General features: G+C 40.8%; 4 protein-coding genes across 4 annotated transcripts; 1 reads left to right on the top strand and 3 right to left on the bottom strand.

Moving 5' to 3' along the window:
• Positions 1-229: 229 nt before the first annotated feature.
• On the bottom strand, positions 230-5785 carry SAPINGB_P005373 (uncharacterized protein; the record flags this gene model as incomplete). The annotated part of the gene is made up of 3 exons (XM_032000087.1): positions 230-1393; positions 1455-4228; positions 4477-5785. 3 exons carry the CDS (start codon positions 5783-5785, stop codon positions 230-232), a joined length of 5247 nt encoding a protein of 1748 aa, XP_031855978.1.
• A 359-nt stretch (positions 5786-6144) lies between these two features.
• On the top strand, positions 6145-7413 carry SAPINGB_P005372 (uncharacterized protein; the record flags this gene model as incomplete). The annotated part of the gene is made up of 2 exons (XM_032000086.1): positions 6145-6929; positions 7320-7413. The coding sequence occupies 2 exons, from the start codon at positions 6145-6147 to the stop codon at positions 7411-7413; spliced, it is 879 nt and encodes a 292-aa protein (XP_031855977.1).
• A 259-nt stretch (positions 7414-7672) lies between these two features.
• SAPINGB_P005371 (uncharacterized protein) lies at positions 7673-16129 on the bottom strand (the record flags this gene model as incomplete). The annotated part of the gene is made up of 7 exons (XM_032000085.1): positions 7673-9762; positions 10267-10682; positions 10738-11381; positions 11443-12196; positions 12244-13789; positions 14217-14612; positions 14989-16129. The coding sequence occupies 7 exons, from the start codon at positions 16127-16129 to the stop codon at positions 7673-7675; spliced, it is 6987 nt and encodes a 2328-aa protein (XP_031855976.1).
• Positions 16130-16492: 363 nt separating this feature from the next.
• SAPINGB_P005370 (uncharacterized protein) lies at positions 16493-19184 on the bottom strand (the record flags this gene model as incomplete). Its single annotated transcript, XM_032000084.1, has 2 exons — positions 16493-17307; positions 17852-19184. 2 exons carry the CDS (start codon positions 19182-19184, stop codon positions 16493-16495), a joined length of 2148 nt encoding a protein of 715 aa, XP_031855975.1.
• Positions 19185-19366: the final 182 nt, after the last annotated feature.

Raw genomic sequence — 19366 nt, 5'->3', positions numbered from 1 at the left:
ATAAGATAAAACAGTTGTATAAGAAGAAAGAAAAAGGAAAAGAAAAATTATAAAAGTTGGGGAAGAAACCTTCCTTATATACCCAAGGAAACGAAAAATTTGCAGTGGTGAAAATTTTTCATTTGGGTTTGTCCCAAAGTTGAGTGGGTTTGTATTACACTTCAACTTTGTAACAAATTAAGGAGGGTAACCACAGTCACATAAGGGCTTAAACCTAATGCGGCTAAAACTAAAATAAACATAGGTTATCAACCATAGTTTCCCACCCAAACTCACGTGCATTATCAACTGCACTAGTCTGCGACAACATTGCATGCTCAACACCTCCCCTTGTCGCAGAATCACCTACTGCCTTCATACCAAGTAGTCCCCTCAATGTCTCAAACTTCACACGACCAAGATTCTTAGTAAACATATCTGCCAACATCACTTGAGTATCAAGATACTCCAGATGAATCACTCCACTGCGAATATAGTGACGCACAACATGATACCGAACATCAATATGCTTGGTGCGACGATGAAACACTGGGTTCTGAGCCAAAGCAATACATCCCTGATTGTCCTCAAACATAGTCACTGGCAACGGAACAGGAATCTTGCAAAGAGACAACAACTGATTAATCCAGAAGCATTCCTTAGACGCATCAGACAATGACATGTACTCAGACTCGACGCTGGACGATGCAGGACTAACTTGCTTTCGACAAGCCCAAGTAATGGGACCACCAGACAGAATAAAAACATACCCAGTAAAGGACTTACGGTCCTGCTTGTCCTGTGCATAATCGGCATCACTATAGCCAACAAGCTTGTAGACTTTCTGAGCTCGATATTCAAGACCAAGTTCAGCAGTACCCTTAAGATAACGAAGAGTATGCTTAGCAGCTTCCATATGAATAGACTTAGGACTCTGCATATATCGACAAAGAAAGCTAACAGCAACAGCAAGATCAGGACGAGCACAATTAGCAGCATAAATCAGCTTACCAATAATACTGCGATACATGGAGGCATCGGTAGCAGAGTCAGACTCGGAAAAATCAGAAAGATCACGAGTGGGTAAAGGAGTCTTGACACTTGAACAATTCTGCATACCAAACTCCTCCAACATATCAAAAATATAACGTGAAACATCCACAGTAATATGGTAAGGTGACTGCTTAACTCTCATGCCAAGGAACTGCTCGACTGGGCCCAAGTCTTTCATCTTAAACATAGATGACAAAGAAGACTTGGTTTTGGCAATGACCTCAGAAGAATTGCCAGAAATAAGTAAATCATCAACATACAGTGCAATAATGACCATGGTAGACCCAGATCCTTTGGTATACACACCGTAGTCACTTTCATTACGAATAAACCCAAGTTTGACAAGAGCACCATGAATCTTCTCATTCCAACACAAAGGAGCTTGCTTTTAAACCATATAAAGACTTCTTCAAATGACACACTTTAGATTCCTGACCTTTGACAACAAAGCCTTTAGGTTGTCTCATATAAATATCTTCTTTGAGATCACCATTAAGAAATGCAGTCTCGACATCCATATGATGAACCTGAAACCCAAACTGAGCAGCAATAGCAAGAACAATCCTCACAGTCTCGTAACGAACAACGGGAGCAAAAGTTTCAGTATAATCAATACCTTCAACTTGCGAAAATCCAATACACACGAGACGGGCTTTGTAACGTTCAATTGAACCGTCAGCTTTGCGCTTAACTTTAAACACCCATTTGCTATTGATAGCCTTGCGACCAGGTGGGAGATCAACCAATTCCCAAGTACCATTGCGTTTAAGAGACGACATTTCAATAACACAGGCTTCAAGCCAAAACTCAGCTTCTTCACTAGACATAGCTTCTTCAAAACTACTAGGATCTGTAAAAACAAGTAAAGCCACATCATCATACTCAAAGCGGAGAGATTTGAGACGACGATAAGAAATACACTCTTCTTCAGCTGGACGTTTTGCAGGTGTTGCAGACACTGGAGATTGTTTCAAAGAATTTTCACAAAGGTGTTTAGAAGGAGGTGAAACAATGTCATCAGAACTCGGGCGTTTGGCAGGAGTTATAGAAGGTAAACGAACAGCAACAACACGAGATCGAGATTTAGGCAAAACAGCTTGAGTATCATCCTTAGTGACAACACTAACACCAGCTTGGTCAAGAGAATTAACAAGATCAGACGAAGGAGATTCTTGACTAAGTGGCACTACTTCCAATTCAACAGAAGGTGGTGGAGTGGGAGACGAAGCAATGATAGACGGTTGAAACCCAATATCACCCCCTCGTTGCGAGATCCCAGAATCACCTGAAATATCAGATTCATTAATAGATGGACCAGCTTCAGATAAGTCTAATTGTGAAGGAATATATTCCGAAGAAGAAATAATAGGACTAGAGTCAGGAGAGATAGAGACTTCATGATCTGAAGGTGGAAGAATAGGAGAACTAGGAAGAGATGGAACAGAAGGAATAGAAGGAAGAGTAGGAGACTCAAGAGGAGCAGAAGGTGTAGACAAAATGCGACGAACAGAACGAGGCTTATGAACAATAATAGAAGAAGAAGAAGAAGGAGGCGGCGACGGAGAATGAGACGGAGAAGAAGACGGAGACGGAGACGGTAAAGCACACATAGAACCAGAACCAGAACCAGAACCAGATGAGGATGCTGGTAAAGATCTATGAGACCCAAAACTAGAACCAGAACTTAAATCAGAACTAGCAATAGAATTAACCCTAACATTAGATCCTAAACCAGTCCCCTTAGAATCAAAACAAGGTCCTGACATGGACCCTGAACCAGAACCAACACTAAACCCAACACCAGTACCATTAATAGACAAGTCCTTATCACTTTTCATAAATGGAAACTTGGACTCATCAAAGTAAACACTCCTGGCTTCAACAATGCTTGAATCAAGAAGAACTCGATAAGCTGTACGATCCAAAGAATACCCAACAAAAACACCAGCTTCAGTATTTGAACTTAACTTAGATTCTCTTTTAGCACCAGGAAGAACAACTGTAGCTTGACAACCAAATACTTTCATATGGTGATAACTAGGAGGTTTACCAGTCCAAAGTTGAAGAGGTGCAACACCACCAGTGGTACGACTAGGAAGACGGTTCCTAATATAATTAGCAGACTTGACAGCTTCACCCCATAAATACTCAGGAGCATGAGCATATAAAAGCATAGACTTGGCTTTCTCAAATAATGTGCGATTCAATCGCTCAGCAACACCATTTTGTTGAGGAGTATGAGGAACTGTATAAGTATGCTTGATACCCTTAGACACAAAGAACTGCTCCAGGTCTTTGGAAATGTATTCGCCGCCATTATCGGAATGAAAATATGCAACTCGATCACCAGCAGAATCACCAGAAAAATAAGATTCACACCTAGCAATAAAGTTACGAATGGCAAGACTTGCATCACTTTTCCTAACCAACAACTCCACATAAGAGTACCTGGAATAATAATCCATAATGGTTAAGACATAACGATGACCCACAGGGGTAGCGACATGAGGACCGCTCAAATCAGAAACAAATAATTCCAAAGGACGACTAGCTTTTTCTGTGGTACCATTAAATGGCAATGCTGTGGCTTTGCCACCCAAGCAAGCGTCACACTTATGACTATCCACAACCTCAAAATGAGTAGGCTTGACAGAAAGTGACTTAGATAATTTCTTGAGAACGTCCACACTGGCGTGACCAAGTCGCTTGTGCCAAAGATTGGCAGACGACTCAACAGCAAACACCTCATGGACAGGCTTGGAAGGCAAAACAACTCGGAAACGACAAAAGTACAAGTCACCCATGGCAATGGCGTGGACTCGAGTTTTGCCATTTTCAACAGCAGAAATATGGTTAAGGTCTTGAATGAACCGACAACCACCAGCAGTAGCTCGACGAGCAGCAAATAAATTGCGAGGAATCTTAGGAACATATAAAACATCTCGAAGAACAACGCGGTCACAAGGCTGGTCATCTTTACCAAGAAGATCAACGACAATGTCGCCAACCCCCTCAGCAGTAGCAGAACCAAGACCACGAATGGTAGCCGAAGTGGGACGAAGAGAAGAAAAATATGAGATGTTATTGCAAATGTGACTGGTAGCACCGGTATCATGGATAAAGTCAAAAGAATCAGTCCCAACAACTAAGTTGGCCTCAGCAGAAGTAGTAGATTCAGCAACAAAAACGTGATGTACTGAATGACTTAAATCCAAGATTGAAGAAGGATGCCAGACGACAATTAAAATCAAGGAAAACAACATGATGGTAACAAAAGATAAGTAAAAGAATGGAGAAAAACGGGATTTTGGTGTAACAATTGGTTTAACAATGGGTGGAGAAGGTTCAGTAATTGAATCCACCAAAAAATCAAAAGAAGGTAAGGCAATATCATCATCAGAACCGACCAACGGTTTAGAATCAGAACAAAAATAAAAGAAGAACCGACCAACGGTTCAGAATCAGAACAAGAAATAAAAGAAGAACCGACCAACGGTTCAGAATCAAAAGGAACAATATCCGAATCGACCAACGATTCAGAATCAAAACAAATAGGAGCTGAACTGACACACGGTTCAGACTCCAAACAAACAACAGTAGAACCGACATACGGTTCAGAAATAAAACAAGAATCATCAGTGGAACCAACAAACGGTTTACCAACTGAATCAATATCAAGTCCTGAGTTTGAACAATACTCAGAAACTTGACCAACAAAACAATCTTCATCGCCGACACACGGCTCAGAAGAATCAAAAAGTTCGGATTCCAAATCATCAAACGACTCGGAGCAACTGTTACCAAACTTTTCAGAAACAACAGATGTCTCGGACACAAAAGCGGAACTCACAAATGGATCATCATCAACTATCTCAGAAAATTCATCAATAGTCTCAGCAAACCAACCTCTTGAGGTTTTAGCCTCCTTAGATTCCTTGTCATCCTTATTATCTTGGCGAGCAGCCTGAACCTCTTCCCAAGAGACATGACAATTGTTGGAAGTATGACCACGCCTCTTACAACGGAAACATTTAATACCATCACCCTTAGATTTGTTATTGTACTTCTTTGATGAAGCAACGAACGCTTCAGTCGAAAGAGTAGCTGGAGGTCCAGTAATCTTCAACAACTTGGCCCATTTATCAGTGTTCCGGATGAAGTTGTTAATATCAAGGTTGTCAGTATTGTTGTTACTATCAAAGCGGTGCTCCAAGGCATACTGGATGAAGCGCTCACAATTGGGACCCATTGAAGCCAAAGCGTTGAAGGCCACGACCGAATCAGGCGACAATGATTGGTAGATGGAACGCCAGGTAGCAACATAAGAGCGAACAGAAGAAACAAACTTTGGACCAACATCAATATTGCCAGCATAGAGGGATTTCATAAGTGAGATGACATCGGCGGGTTGGAGTTGACTATACTCCTGATGAAGGTAAAGCCAGAGGTCACGGCCTCTAATGGCCACATCATTAACATGTTCGATCAACTCAGGAGAAATATTGTTGAGGATGACATCATGGACGACGGTATCAAGCGAGGCGGTGAGGTCTTCAAGGGATTCATTGGCAGCTGGATTGACAGTACCAGCTTCGACATAAAGGTGGACACCATTATTCATAGCACGAAGACCCAAAAGAATTTTGGTAGCCCAGACATGATAGTTGAGAGGAGTGAGTTTTTCAGAGGAAGTAAGATTAATATAAGCCGAAGTGCGGCCCATAACCTGTTGAACTGTGACACGGGAAGTCATGATAATAATAGAAAATATTATCCAAGAAAAGTATATATTGAAATATATAAGATAAAACAGTTGTATAAGAAGAAAGAAAAAGGAAAAGAAAAATTATAAAAGTTGGGGAAGAAACCTTCCTTATATACCCAAGGAAACGAAAAATTTGCAGTGGTGAAAATTTTTCATTTGGGTTTGTCCCAAAGTTGAGTGGGTTTGTATTACACTTCAACTTTGTAACAAATTAAGGAGGGTAACCACAGTCACATAAGGGCTTAAACCTAATGCGGCTAAAACTAAAATAAACATAGGTTATCAACCATAGTTTCCCACCCAAACTCACGTGCATTATCAACTGCACTAGTCTGCGACAACATTGCATGCTCAACACCAAACGCCCGAGTTCTGATGACATTGTTTCACCTCCTTCTAAACATCTTTGTGAAAATTCTTTGAAACAATCTCCATTGTCTGCAACACCTGCAAAACGTCCAGCTGAAGAAGAGTGTATTTCTTATCGTCGTCTCAAATCTCTCCGCTTTGAGTATGATGATGTGGCTTTACTTGTTTTTACAGATCCTAGTAGTTTTGAAGAAGCTATGTCTAGTGAAGAAGCTGAGTTTTGGCTTGAAGCCTGTGTTATTGAAATGTCGTCTCTTAAACGCAATGGTACTTGGGAATTGGTTGATCTCCCACCTGGTCGCAAGGCTATCAATAGCAAATGGGTGTTTAAAGTTAAGCGCAAAGCTGACGGTTCAATTGAACGTTACAAAGCTCGTCTCGTGTGTATTGGATTTTCGCAAGTTGAAGGTATTGATTATACTGAAACTTTTGCTCCCGTTGTTCGTTACGAGACTGTGAGGATTGTTCTTGCTATTGCTGCTCAGTTTGGGTTCCAGGTTCATCATATGGATGTCGAGACTGCATTTCTTAATGGTGATCTCAAAGAAGATATTTATATGAGACAACCTAAAGGCTTTGTTGTCAAAGGTCAGGAATCTAAAGTGTGTCATTTGAAGAAGTCTTTATATGGTTTAAAGCAAGCTCCTTTGTGTTGGAATGAGAAGATTCATGGTGCTCTTGTCAAACTTGGGTTTATTCGTAATGAAAGTGACTACGGTGTGTATACCAAAGGATCTGGGTCTACCATGGTTATTATTGCACTGTATGTTGATGATTTACTTATTTCTGGCAATTCTTCTGAGGTCATTGCCAAAACCAAGTCTTCTTTGTCATCTATGTTGAACTGTGACACGGGATGTCATGATAATAATAGAAAATATTATCCAAGAAAAGTATATATTGAAATATATAAGATAAAACAGTTATATAAGAAGAAAGAAAAAGGAAAAGAAAAATTATAAAAGTTGGGGAAGAAACCTTCCTTATATACCCAAGGAAAAGAAAAATTTGTAGTGGTGAAAATTTTTCATTTGGGTTTGTCCCAAAGTTGAGTGGGTTTGTATTACACTTCAACTTTGTAACAAATTAAGGAGGGTAACCACAGTCACATAAGGGCTTAAACCTAATGCGGCTAAAACTAAAATAAACATAGATTGTCAACCATAGTTTCCCACCCAAACTCACGTGCATTATCAACTGCACTAGTCTGCGACAACATTGCATGCTCAACAAAACTGGGCATATAACATCTCTAACTTCGATAACACGAGAGAGTGGTGAAAAAAATTTTGAAGGCTCACGATCAAAGTCTTTATTGTCAATATAATAACCAATAATCGAATAGCCACTATTATTATCACTGCTTCCAAAAAATTGCAGTTTGTGGAACTATTCACGGAGAATCCATGAGGATTTGGAAGAGAGTACGGAACTATGTAGCTATTTATACTATTTTGGAGTTGGTTACTGAGGTCCGGGTAACTTAGGGTAGATTAGGTCACGGCCTCAGGGAAACCCTACTCCAGACACACCCCCCGGTTCGGAGCCTTTGGGTGACGGATCCGAAGGTTGTTTTTGTAGATTTGATGCAGAGGGATGGGAGAGGGGAGATATGAAAAAATCGCATTTTGAAAGGATTCTCATGATCTCAGCAGCTGGCATGCGCTTTGTGAGAATGTCAGCGGGATTGTCTTTGCCTGAGATATGATTCAACCTAAAAATTTTTCTGCTATGATTGTCTCTGAGATAATTGATTCGGTTAAGAAAATGTAATTCATAGTCAACTTGCTTCAAAGAGCAAACCACTTGGATGAGGGGATTGTTATCACAGAATGCGTCTATCATAACGTCTTTGTATCCTAGTTCCTGCAATGTCGGAAGAATGGCTAAAGTTCGGCGAACTCCATCGTGGAGTGCAACAAGTTCAGCCTCATAGACACTCGAGATTGTAGCAGCTTTGATGGTGTAGCTGCGCGACGTTAAAACATTTCCATCGAGTAGAATAATGTAGCCAGCAAACGGTGGGTGGTGTTTAGCGTTAAGGTCGTCGGAAGCTCTAGTATTGAAAGAAGCATCCGTGAAGATCTGTAATCTCGAGTTAGATCCAGTGACTGGTTTGGTGGTTCTATACGCTGAGTTCCTAGTTGTGTAAATATATTTGAGTGCTTGGATAGCTTGGTTCAGCGATTGAAAGGTTGGAGCATGGTTAAAACGGCTTAAATAGGTGCCTGTAAACTGTAAATCAAACCTGGTTTTTGATGCAATGTATTGGATGACTCCCACGATTTGGCGATAAAGTGTAGGATCAATTGGGAGTGAATCCAAGTTAGCCTGTTTAAGATTGGTATGGACGTCAGAGCTTTGGTCGTTGAAATCAGTTGTCAGCGGGTGCGTGGCGCCTTGTTTGATAGTGGATTGTAATTTGATATCAAACTGTTTAATCCTTTCCAGGAAATAATCTGCGGTTGATAGTGTAATGCTATCCGACGGGTAATCGAGCTCGAAACCGATGTAGCGGGCCGGATTGATTTGCCGTTTGAGCACAAATTTATGACCTATAGTGTGTTCAATGGTCTGTGTGGTGTTAGACGAAACTAAAAAATCATCAACATGACTTATGCAGGATGTACTGGGATCGTTGTGGTGTAGAAAAAGGCACGAGTCGGCACGGGAAATCCTGAAGTCAGGTGCAAGCTGAGCGCGAGCGAAAAGATAGAAGCCCATGGGACTGTCCTTTAAGCCATAGACCTGTTTCCGTATAGTAACGTAATGTTGTGAAAAGAAAGCGTCAAAACCTTTTGGAGTCTTCAACCGATAAAATTTTCCATTAGAAACGGGTGTATTTAGGAAAGCACCTTTAACGTCAAAAGCAGTGAGGAACTTCCTGTCATTTTTAATATGCGCAGCTAGAAATGCCATCACAGTAGTTTGTTTAACAACAGGGGACGTAGCAGTGACTTTGTTTGATTTAAGTTCCTCGGGTGATATGATGATCAGTCTAGCTTTGTATGTGCCATCAGGCTTAATCACAAAAATCCAGAACGATGCCAAGAAAGTCACCTCACTTTCGGTGGGAATGAAAGGTGCGAAAGCGTCAGCGTCGAGAAAGGTCTGAACTTCCTTCCGAATCGCCTCCACCCATTTGGGGATTTTCATTGCCTCGGCAAACGATTTGGGTGCTGTCGGGGAGCTGGTCAAGGGTGGTTGTTCTGTGACGAAAGAGTTGAGTGTGTGGATCTTCCTGGGACGGCCAGGCTTATCACCAAAAGGGAAAGGAGGTCTTGTTGGTGAAGGTAAATCGTTAACAATTGGATGCCACTCGAATTTGTCGAGTTGTTTAAAATCGTTGGTGGAGACATCTTCGCCTGTTGTGACTAAGCGGAAAATTTTGAGATGTGTAATTCTATCAGTTGTAAGATAAATTGCAGGTGCCAGTTCATTTGTTTTGGCATTGTGAATTAAGCAATCTTCAAGAAAAGAGGGGAAGGTGTGATCTTTTGTGACAGTGGAGAAATATGAGTCGTAAGGTGTATTCCCTTTGGAAATATTTTCATGTGGAACTGAATTATAAATTGTTGTGGCATGTGCAGTGGCCTCTGTGAAAAAATTTTCTGCCATGGTAGGAGACAGATGTGCAGTGATAGCCGCGCGTACTCTACCCAAGGATTGTATTACGCGTTCTGCACTTCCGTTATACTGTTTGATGCCGGTCGGAGCCGGCTGATAGGATGTGGCAGGATTGATGAGTTGGGTGTTGAACTGTGACACGGGAAGTCATGATAATAATAGAAAATATTATCCAAGAAAAGTATATATTGAAATATATAAGATAAAACAGTTATATAAGAAGAAAGAAAAAGGAAAAGAAAAATTATAAAAGTTGGGAAAGAAACCTTCCTTATATACCCAAGGAAAAGAAAAATTTGCAGTGGTGAAAATTTTTCATTTGGGTTTGTCCCAAAGTTGAGTGGGTTTGTATTACACTTCAACTTTGTAACAAATTAAGGAGGGTAACCACAGTCACATAAGGGCTTAAACCTAATGCGGCTAAAACTAAAATAAACATAGGTTATCAACCATAGTTTCCCACCCAAACTCACGTGCATTATCAACTGCACTAGTCTGCGACAACATTGCATGCTCAACACCTCCCCTTGTCGCAGAATCACCTACTGCCTTCATACCAAGTAGTCCCCTTAATGTCTCAAACTTCACACGACCAAGATTCTTAGTGAACATATCTGCCAACATCACTTGAGTATCAAGATACTCCAGATGAATTACTCCACTGCGAATATAGTGACGCACAACATGATAACGAACATCAATATGCTTGGTACGACGATGAAACACTGGGTTCTGAGCCAAAGCAATACATCCCTGATTGTCCTCAAACATAGTCACTGGCAACGGAACAGGAATCTTGCAAAGAGACAACAACTGATTAATCCAGAAGCATTCCTTAGACGCATCAGACAATGACATATACTCAGACTCGACGCTGGACGATGCAGGACTAACTTTTTCGACAGGCCCAAGTAATGGGACCACCAGACAGAATGAAAACATACCCAGTAAAGGACTTACGGTCCTGCTTGTCCTGAGCATAGTCGGCATCACTATAGCCAACAAGCTTGTAGACTTTCTGAGCTCGATATTCAAGACCAAGTTCAGCAGTACCCTTAAGATAACGAAGAGTATGCTTAGCAGCTTCCATATGAATAGACTTAGGACTCTGCATATATCGACAAAGAAAGCTAACAGCAACAGCAAGATCAGGACGAGCACAATTAGCAGCATAAATCAGCTTACCAATAATACTGCGATACATGGAGGCATCGGTAGCAGAGTCAGACTCGGAAAAATCAGAAAGATCACGAGTGGGTAAAGGAGTCTTGACACTTGAACAATTCTGCATACCAAACTCTTCCAACATATCAAAAATATAACGCGAAACATCCACAGTAATATGGTAAGGTGACTGCTTAACTCTCATGCCAAGGAACTGCTCGACTGGGCCCAAGTCTTTCATCTTAAACATAGATGACAAAGAAGACTTGGTTTTGGCAATGACTTCAGAAGAATTGCCAGAAATAAGTAAATCATCAACATACAGTGCAATAATGACCATGGTAGACCCAGATCCTTTGGTATACACACCGTAGTCACTTTCATTACGAATAAACCCAAGTTTGACAAGAGCACCATGAATCTTCTCATTCCAACACAAAGGAGCTTGCTTTTAAACCATATAAAGACTTCTTCAAATGACACACTTTAGATTCCTGACCTTTGACAACAAAGCCTTTAGGTTGTCTCATATAAATATCTTCTTTGAGATCACCATTAAGAAATGCAGTCTCGACATCCATATGATGAACCTGGAACCCAAACTGAGCAGCAATAGCAAGAACAATCCTTACAGTCTCGTAACGAACAACGGGAGCAAAAGTTTCAGTATAATCAATACCTTCAACTTGCGAAAATCCAATACACACGAGACGAGCTTTGTAACGTTCAATTGAACCGTCAGCTTTGCGCTTAACTTTAAATACCCATTTGCTATTGATAGCCTTGCGACCAGGTGGGAGATCAACCAATTCCCAAGTACCATTGCGTTTAAGAGACGACATTTCAATAACACAGGCTTCAAGCCAAAACTCAGCTTCTTCACTAGACATAGCTTCTTCAAAACTACTAGGATCTGTAAAAACAAGTAAAGCCACATCATCATAGTCAAAGCGGAGAGATTTGAGACGACGATAAGAAATACACTCTTCTTCAGCTGGACGTTTTGCAGGTGTTGCAGACACTGGAGATTGTTTCAAAGAATTTTCACAAAGGTGTTTAGAAGGAGGTGAAACAATGTCATCAGAACTCGGGCGTTTGGCAGGAGTTATAGAAGGTAAACGAACAGCAACAACACGAGATCGAGATTTAGGCAAAACAGCTTGAGTATCATCCTTAGTGACAACACTAACACCAGCTTGGTCAAGAGAATTAACAAGATCAGACGAAGGAGATTCTTGACTAAGTGGCACTACTTCCAATTCAACAGAAGGTGGTGGGTGGGAGACGAAGCAATGATAGACGGTTGAAACCCAATATCACCCCCTCGTTGCGAGATCCCAGAATCACCTGAAATATCAGATTCATTAATAGATGGACCAGTTTCAGATAAGTCTAATTGTGAAGGAATATATTCCGAAGAAGAAATAATAGGACTAGAGTCAGGAGAGATAGAGACATCATGATCTGAAGGTGGAAGAATAGGAGAACTAGGAAGAGATGGAACAGAAGCAATAGAAGGAAGAGTAGGAGACTCAAGAGGAGCAGAAGGTGTAGACAAAATGCGACGAACAGAACGAGGCTTATGAACAATAATAGAAGAAGAAGAAGAAGAAGGAGGCGGCGACGGAGAATGAGACGGAGAAGAAGACGGAGACGGAGACGGTAAAGCACAAATAGAACCAGAACCAGAACCAGATGAGGATGCTGGTAAAGATCTATGAGACCCAAAACTAGAACCAGAACTTAAATCAGAACTAGCAATAGAATTAACCCTAACATTAGATCCTAAACCAGTCCCCTTAGAATCAAAACAAGGTCCTGACATGGACCCTGAACCAGAACCAACACTAAACCCAACACCAGTACCATTAATAGACAAGTCCTTATCACTTTTCATGAATGGAAACTTGGACTCATCAAAGTAAACACTCCTGGCTTCAACAATGCTTGAATCAAGAAGAACTCGATAAGCTGTACGATCCAAAGAATACCCAACAAAAACACCAGCTTCAGTATTTGAACTTAACTTAGATTCTCTTTTAGCACCAGGAAGAACAACTGTAGCTTGACAACCAAATACTTTCATATGGTGATAACTAGGAGGTTTACCAGTCCAAAGTTGAAGAGGTGCAACACCACCAGTGGTACGACTAGGAAGACGGTTCCTAATATAATTAGCAGACTTGACAGCTTCACCCCATAAGTATTCAGGAGCATGAGCATATAAAAGCATAGACTTGGCTTTCTCAAATAATGTGCGATTCAATCGCTCAGCAACACCATTTTGTTGAGGAGTATGAGGAACTGTATAAGTATGCTTGATACCCTTAGACACAAAGAACTGCTCCAGGTCTTTGGAAATGTATTCGCCGCCATTATCAGAATGAAAATATGCAACTCGATCACCAGCAGAATCACCAGAAAAATAAGATTCACACCTAGCAATAAAATTACGAATGGCAAGACTTGCATCACTTTTCCTGGCCAGCAACTCCACATAAGAATACCTGGAATAATAATCCATAATGGTTAAGACATAACGATGACCCACAGGGGTAGCGACATGAGGACCGCTCAAATCAGAAACAAATAATTCCAAAGGACGACTAGCTTTTTCTGTGGTACCATTAAATGGCAATGCTGTGGCTTTGCCACCCAAGCAAGCGTCACACTTATGACTATCCACAACCTCAAAATGAGTAGGCTTGACAGAAAGTGACTTAGATAATTTCTTGAGAACGTCCACACTGGCGTGACCAAGTCGCTTGTGCCAAAGATTGGCAGACGACTCAACAGCAAACACCTCATGAACTGGCTTGGAAGGCAAAACAACTCGGAAACGACAAAAGTACAAGTTGTTGAACTGTGACACGGGAAGTCATGATAATAATAGAAAATATTATCCAAGAAAAGTATATATTGAAATATATAAGATAAAACAGTTATATAAGAAGAAAGAAAAAGGAAAAGAAAAATTATAAAAGTTGGGGAAGAAACCTTCCTTAAATATCTGAGGGAAAGAAAAATTTGCAGTGGTGAAAATTTTTCATTTGGGTTTGTCCCAAAGTTGAGTGGGTTTGTATTACACTTCAACTTTGTAACAAATTAAGGAGGGTAACCACAGTCACATAAGGGCTTAAACCTAATGCGGCTAAAACTAAAATAAACATAGATTGTCAACCATAGTTTCCCACCCAAACTCACGTGCATTATCAACTGCACTAGTCTGCGACAACATTGCATGCTCAACACAAGTCACCCATGGCAATGGCGTGGACTCGAGTTTTGCCATTTTCAACAGCAGAAATATGGTTAAGGTCTTGAATGAACCGACAACCACCAGCAGTAGCTCGACGAGCAGCAAATAAATTGCGAGGAATCTTAGGAACATATAAAACATCTCGAAGAACAACGCGGTCACAAGGCTGGTCATCTTTACCAAGAAGATCAACGACAATGTCGCCAACCCCCTCAGCAGTAGCAGAACCAAGACCACGAATGGTAGCCGAAGTGGGACGAAGAGAAGAAAAATATGAGATGTTATTGCAAATGTGACTGGTAGCACCGGTATCATGGATAAAGTCAAAAGAATCAGACCCAACAACTAAGTTGGCCTCAGCAGAAGTAGTAGATTCAGCAACAAAAACGTGATGGACTGAATGACTTAAATCCAAGATTGAAAAAGGATGCCAGACGACAATTAAAATCAAGGAAAACAACATGATGGTAACAAAAAGATAAGTAAAAGAATGGAGAAAAACGGGATTTTTGGTGTAACAATAGGTTTAACAATAGGCGGAGAAGGTTCAGTAATTGAATCCACCAAAAAATCAAAAGAAGGTAAGACAATATCATCATCAGAACCGACCAACGGTTTAGAATCAGAACAAGAAATAAAAGAAGAACCGACCAACGGTTCATAATCAAAAGGAACAATATCCGAATCGACCAACGATTCAGAATCAAAACAAATAGGAGCTGAACTGACACACGGTTCAGACTCCAAACAAACAACAGTAGAACCGACATACGGTTCAGAAATAAAACAAGAATCATCAGTGGAACCAACAAACGGTTTACCAACTGAATCAATATCAAGTCCTGAGTTTGAACAATACTCAGAAACTTGACCAACAAAACAATCTTCATCGCCGACACACGGCTCAGAAGAATCAAAAGTTCGGATTCCAAATCATCAAACGACTCGGAGCAACTGTTACCAAACTTTTCAGAAACAACAGATGTCTCGGACACAAAAGCGGAACTCACAAATGGATCATCATCAACTATCTCAGAAAATTCATCAATAGTCTCAGCAAACCAACCTCTTGAGGTTTTAGCCTCCTTAGATTCCTTGTCATCCTTATTATCTTGGCGAGCAGCCTGAACCTCTTCCCAAGAGACATGACAATTGTTGGAAGTATGACCACGCCTCTTACAACGGAAACATTTGATACCATCACCCTTAGATTTGTTATTGTACTTCTTTGATGAAGCAACGAACGCTTCAGTCGAAAGAGTAGCTGGAGGGCCAGTAATCTTCAACAACTTGGCCCATTTATCAGTGTTCCGGATGAAGTTGTTAATATCAAGGTTGTCAGTATTGTTGTTACTATCAAAGCGGTGCTCCAAGGCATACTGGATGAAGCGCTCACAATTGGGACCCATTGAAGCCAAAGCGTTGAAGGCCACGACCGAATCAGGCGACAATGATTGGTAGATGGAACGCCATGTAGCAACATAAGAGCGAACAGAAGAAACAAACTTTGGACCAACATCAATATTGCCAGCATAGAGGGATTTCATAAGTGAGATGACATCGGCGGGTTGGAGTTGACTATACTCCTGATGAAGGTAAAGCCAGAGGTCACGGCCTCTAATGGCCACATCATTAACATGTTCGATCAACTCAGGAGAAATATTGTTGAGGATGACATCATGGACGACGGTATCAAGCGAGGCGGTGAGGTCTTCAAGGGATTCATTGGCAGCTGGATTGACAGTACCAGCTTCGACATAAAGATGGACACCATTATTCATAGCACGAAGACCCAAAAGAATTTTGGTAGCCCAGACATGATAGTTGAGAGGAGTGAGTTTTTCAGAGGAAGTAAGATTAATATAAGCCGAAGTGCGGCCCATAACCTGTTGAACTGTGACACGGGAAGTCATGATAATAATAGAAAATATTATCCAAGAAAAGTATATATTGAAATATATAAGATAAAACAGTTATATAAGAAGAAAGAAAAAGGAAAAGAAAAATTATAAAAGTTGGGGAAGAAACCTTCCTTATATACCCAAGGAAAAGAAAAATTTGCAGTGGTGAAAATTTTTCATTTGGGTTTGTCCCAAAGTTGAGTGGGTTTGTATTACACTTCAACTTTGTAACAAATTAAGGAGGGTAACCACAGTCACATAAGGGCTTAAACCTAATGCGGCTAAAACTAAAATAAACATAGGTTATCAACCATAGTTTCCCACCCAAACTCACGTGCATTATCAACTGCACTAGTCTGCGACAACATTGCATGCTCAACATTGGGTAAGTTTTGAGAACTCAGTACCGCGGTCGGTGCGAATAACTTTAATGATCTGACCGAGTCGGTGTTGTTCGTTAGATAGGTACGCCCAGGTGCGTTCAGTGATGTCCTTTTTATTGATGGAGGTGAATGTATGAAGAAACTTAGTTGAATGATCGAGTATGACAGTAACCCAGTACTTTTTATTGTTGATGGTGTAGGGCCCAGCAGAGTCAAGGTGAATTGTGTCAAGTGGATTCTTGGCTATGTGTGTTGCTGGCTTTCTATATGAAACTGTTTTATAGTTTAAAGCCTTGCAAATCGTGCAGTGTTTGATTTCGTCTTCTATTTTTGGTGAGATGGAAATTCCTAGTTGCCGTAGACGTTTGGCGGAAAGGTGCCCAAGTACATTGTGTACAGATAAGTTCTTGTTTATGGTGAGGTAATCTTTAATCTTTGAAAAATCGGCAGATCTTATTGTGTGTGGAGAGGTGTCGTTCCGCAAAGCCAATGACCCTTCTAAGCGATAGCAGTAGGCTGTAAGAATCTTGGTTTGAGTTGGTGGGAAAATTAGTGTGGATTTAGGAGCAAACAGAACAGAATAACCAGAGTCATTAAGTTGTCGGACAGAAATTAAGTTGGAATAATTAGGGTCACGTGAGTAGAGTGTCTTAAGACGGAGGTTATTGTCACCAATTTTGAGATCAAGAAATCCATGGCCATCAACATATGCAAGGTCACCGCTAGCAGTGCGGAAAGGTATTTTATTTGAAACTATATCTGTAAGATTAATGTTTGAGTTGACGACTGAATGTGTCACACCGGAGTCTAGGATTCCGAATTCCTATTGTTGGGAATCAAGGGGAAGAGAGGAAAGTTCTCCTGCGAGGGGAGTATCATCATCGGATACAACTTCCTCTTCAGCGTCTTCTTCCAACACGGCAAAGGAATTGATCGAGTGGTCGACAGCCTGACGAGTGTTGAACTGTGACACGGGAAGTCATGATAATAATAGAAAATATTATCCAAGAAAAGTATATATTGAAATATATAAGATAAAACAGTTATATAAGAAGAAAGAAAAAGGAAAAGAAAAATTATAAAAGTTGGGGAAGAAACCTTCCTTAAATATCTGAGGGAAAGAAAAATTTGCAGTGGTGAAAATTTTTCATTTGGGTTTGTCCCAAAGTTGAGTGGGTTTGTATTACACTTCAACTTTGTAACAAATTAAGGAGGGTAACCACAGTCACATAAGGGCTTAAACCTAATGCGGCTAAAACTAAAATAAACATAGGTTATCAACCATAGTTTCCCACCCAAACTCACGTGCATTATCAACTGCACTAGTCTGCGACAACATTGCATGCTCAACAACGAGATCTTCTAATCAATTCTTGAGCAGCCTTAGATCCCCTTCTAGGAAATGATTGGTCATGGTTGCGTGCATTCGGTGTACCATCGCTATTGAATGCACATTGGTTAGCTGCATGGTGGTAACCACACCAATCACAGTGGGGGTAAGTACCGTTGTACTGTCGTGAGAACTTCTTGGCTTTGTTAGGTTGGGTAGCAAAGGCAGCATTAACTTGAGATTTGTCTGTGAGAGGAACTGAAGGAGCTGGTGTTGGAGCAAATTTATTACCAGCCTTGTTATTGGATGTAGTACGGAATGAGGGGTTTATGCCTCTGGCAGCTTTGTCGGCGGCAGGAGAGGAGAACATACTTTGCTTAACTTCAGCCTTTGCAAGAACAGCCAGATTGACCATAGGCGTGGATAAGCCATTATTTTGAGTGAATTCAGTATCTCTGGTTGCTGTGGAACATTTAGCCCACTTTTCAATGAGAAGATCAAGGTGATTAATTGTGGTGATCGGGATGTTACGCATTTCATCCAGTAGATCCCTGAACGCTGGTTCAATTAAGGGATTCTGAATCTTTGAGAAGTACTTGACATAAATTGTAGGTGGAAAACTAGTATAGAAACAAGTATTAAAACGGATCATATGGGAATTTTTGAATGCCTCAATAGATTTCTTAACCTCTGGTTTATCAGAATCAGCTGGGTCGTTAGGGTCAAAATCAAAAGCGGAGAAGTAAGATTTGAAAATTGTACGATAATCATGGAGGACTGCTATAAGAGGTTCGGGGCGAGGTTCCCAAGAGTGGTACTGTTCAATTGAACTAAAGAAAACTTCTGTATGAACTTTTCGGGAATCATCGGAATTGGGAAAAAGTTGAGCAAATGAAAGAGCTGGAAGTGAAATAGCTGTAGTTTTCCCATTTGTTGTTCTGACCAAGTGGAAATAGTTTTGGTAATTAAACCTCTGTCCAATAGCTGAGATAAAAGACCTCTGAAAGAAAAAATTGTACAAAGGTTGGTAGCCGTCTGGGACACATAGCAACTGGACAGCCTTGTCCTTAGTGTATTTCCAGAGTTCTTCAGGTGTGTCACAGTGAGGAGCATCTAGGGCAGCTTCAATGAAACCGCTCATGGGGTGAAAGTCAACCGCTGTTGCCAATAGGTTCTTGTAAACCCGAGGGTTGAATTGGGTGGTTTTGTTGGTTAAAGTCAATTTGGTAGTGAATTCCTTGCTGATCTGTTTTGCAAGATTGAGAGCATCTTGTTGTGCCAAGGCGTAAGCTATAACGCTTGGATCAGTTGGATATCCTGGGGTAACGGTACCAGGGACGACAAATTGAGCCATTGTGAATGCCAATGTGTATTGTCGTCAAGGTAGCTTAAGCTTTGTAGAGAGATATGAGCTTTTAACCTGTGGAACTATTCACGGAGAATCCATGAGGATTTGGAAGAGAGTACGGAACTATGTAGCTATTTATACTATTTTGGAGTTGGTTACTGAGGTCCGGGTAACTTAGGGTAGATTAG

This window comes from Magnusiomyces paraingens (assembly GCF_902498895.1).
Source record: "Magnusiomyces paraingens strain CBS 517.90 genome assembly, contig: contig4, whole genome shotgun sequence".
Classification (NCBI taxonomy): Eukaryota; Fungi; Ascomycota; class Dipodascomycetes; order Dipodascales; family Dipodascaceae; genus Magnusiomyces; species Magnusiomyces paraingens.
Note: the sequence above shows the minus strand (reverse complement) of the source record. Positions and strands in the feature narration are given on the sequence as shown.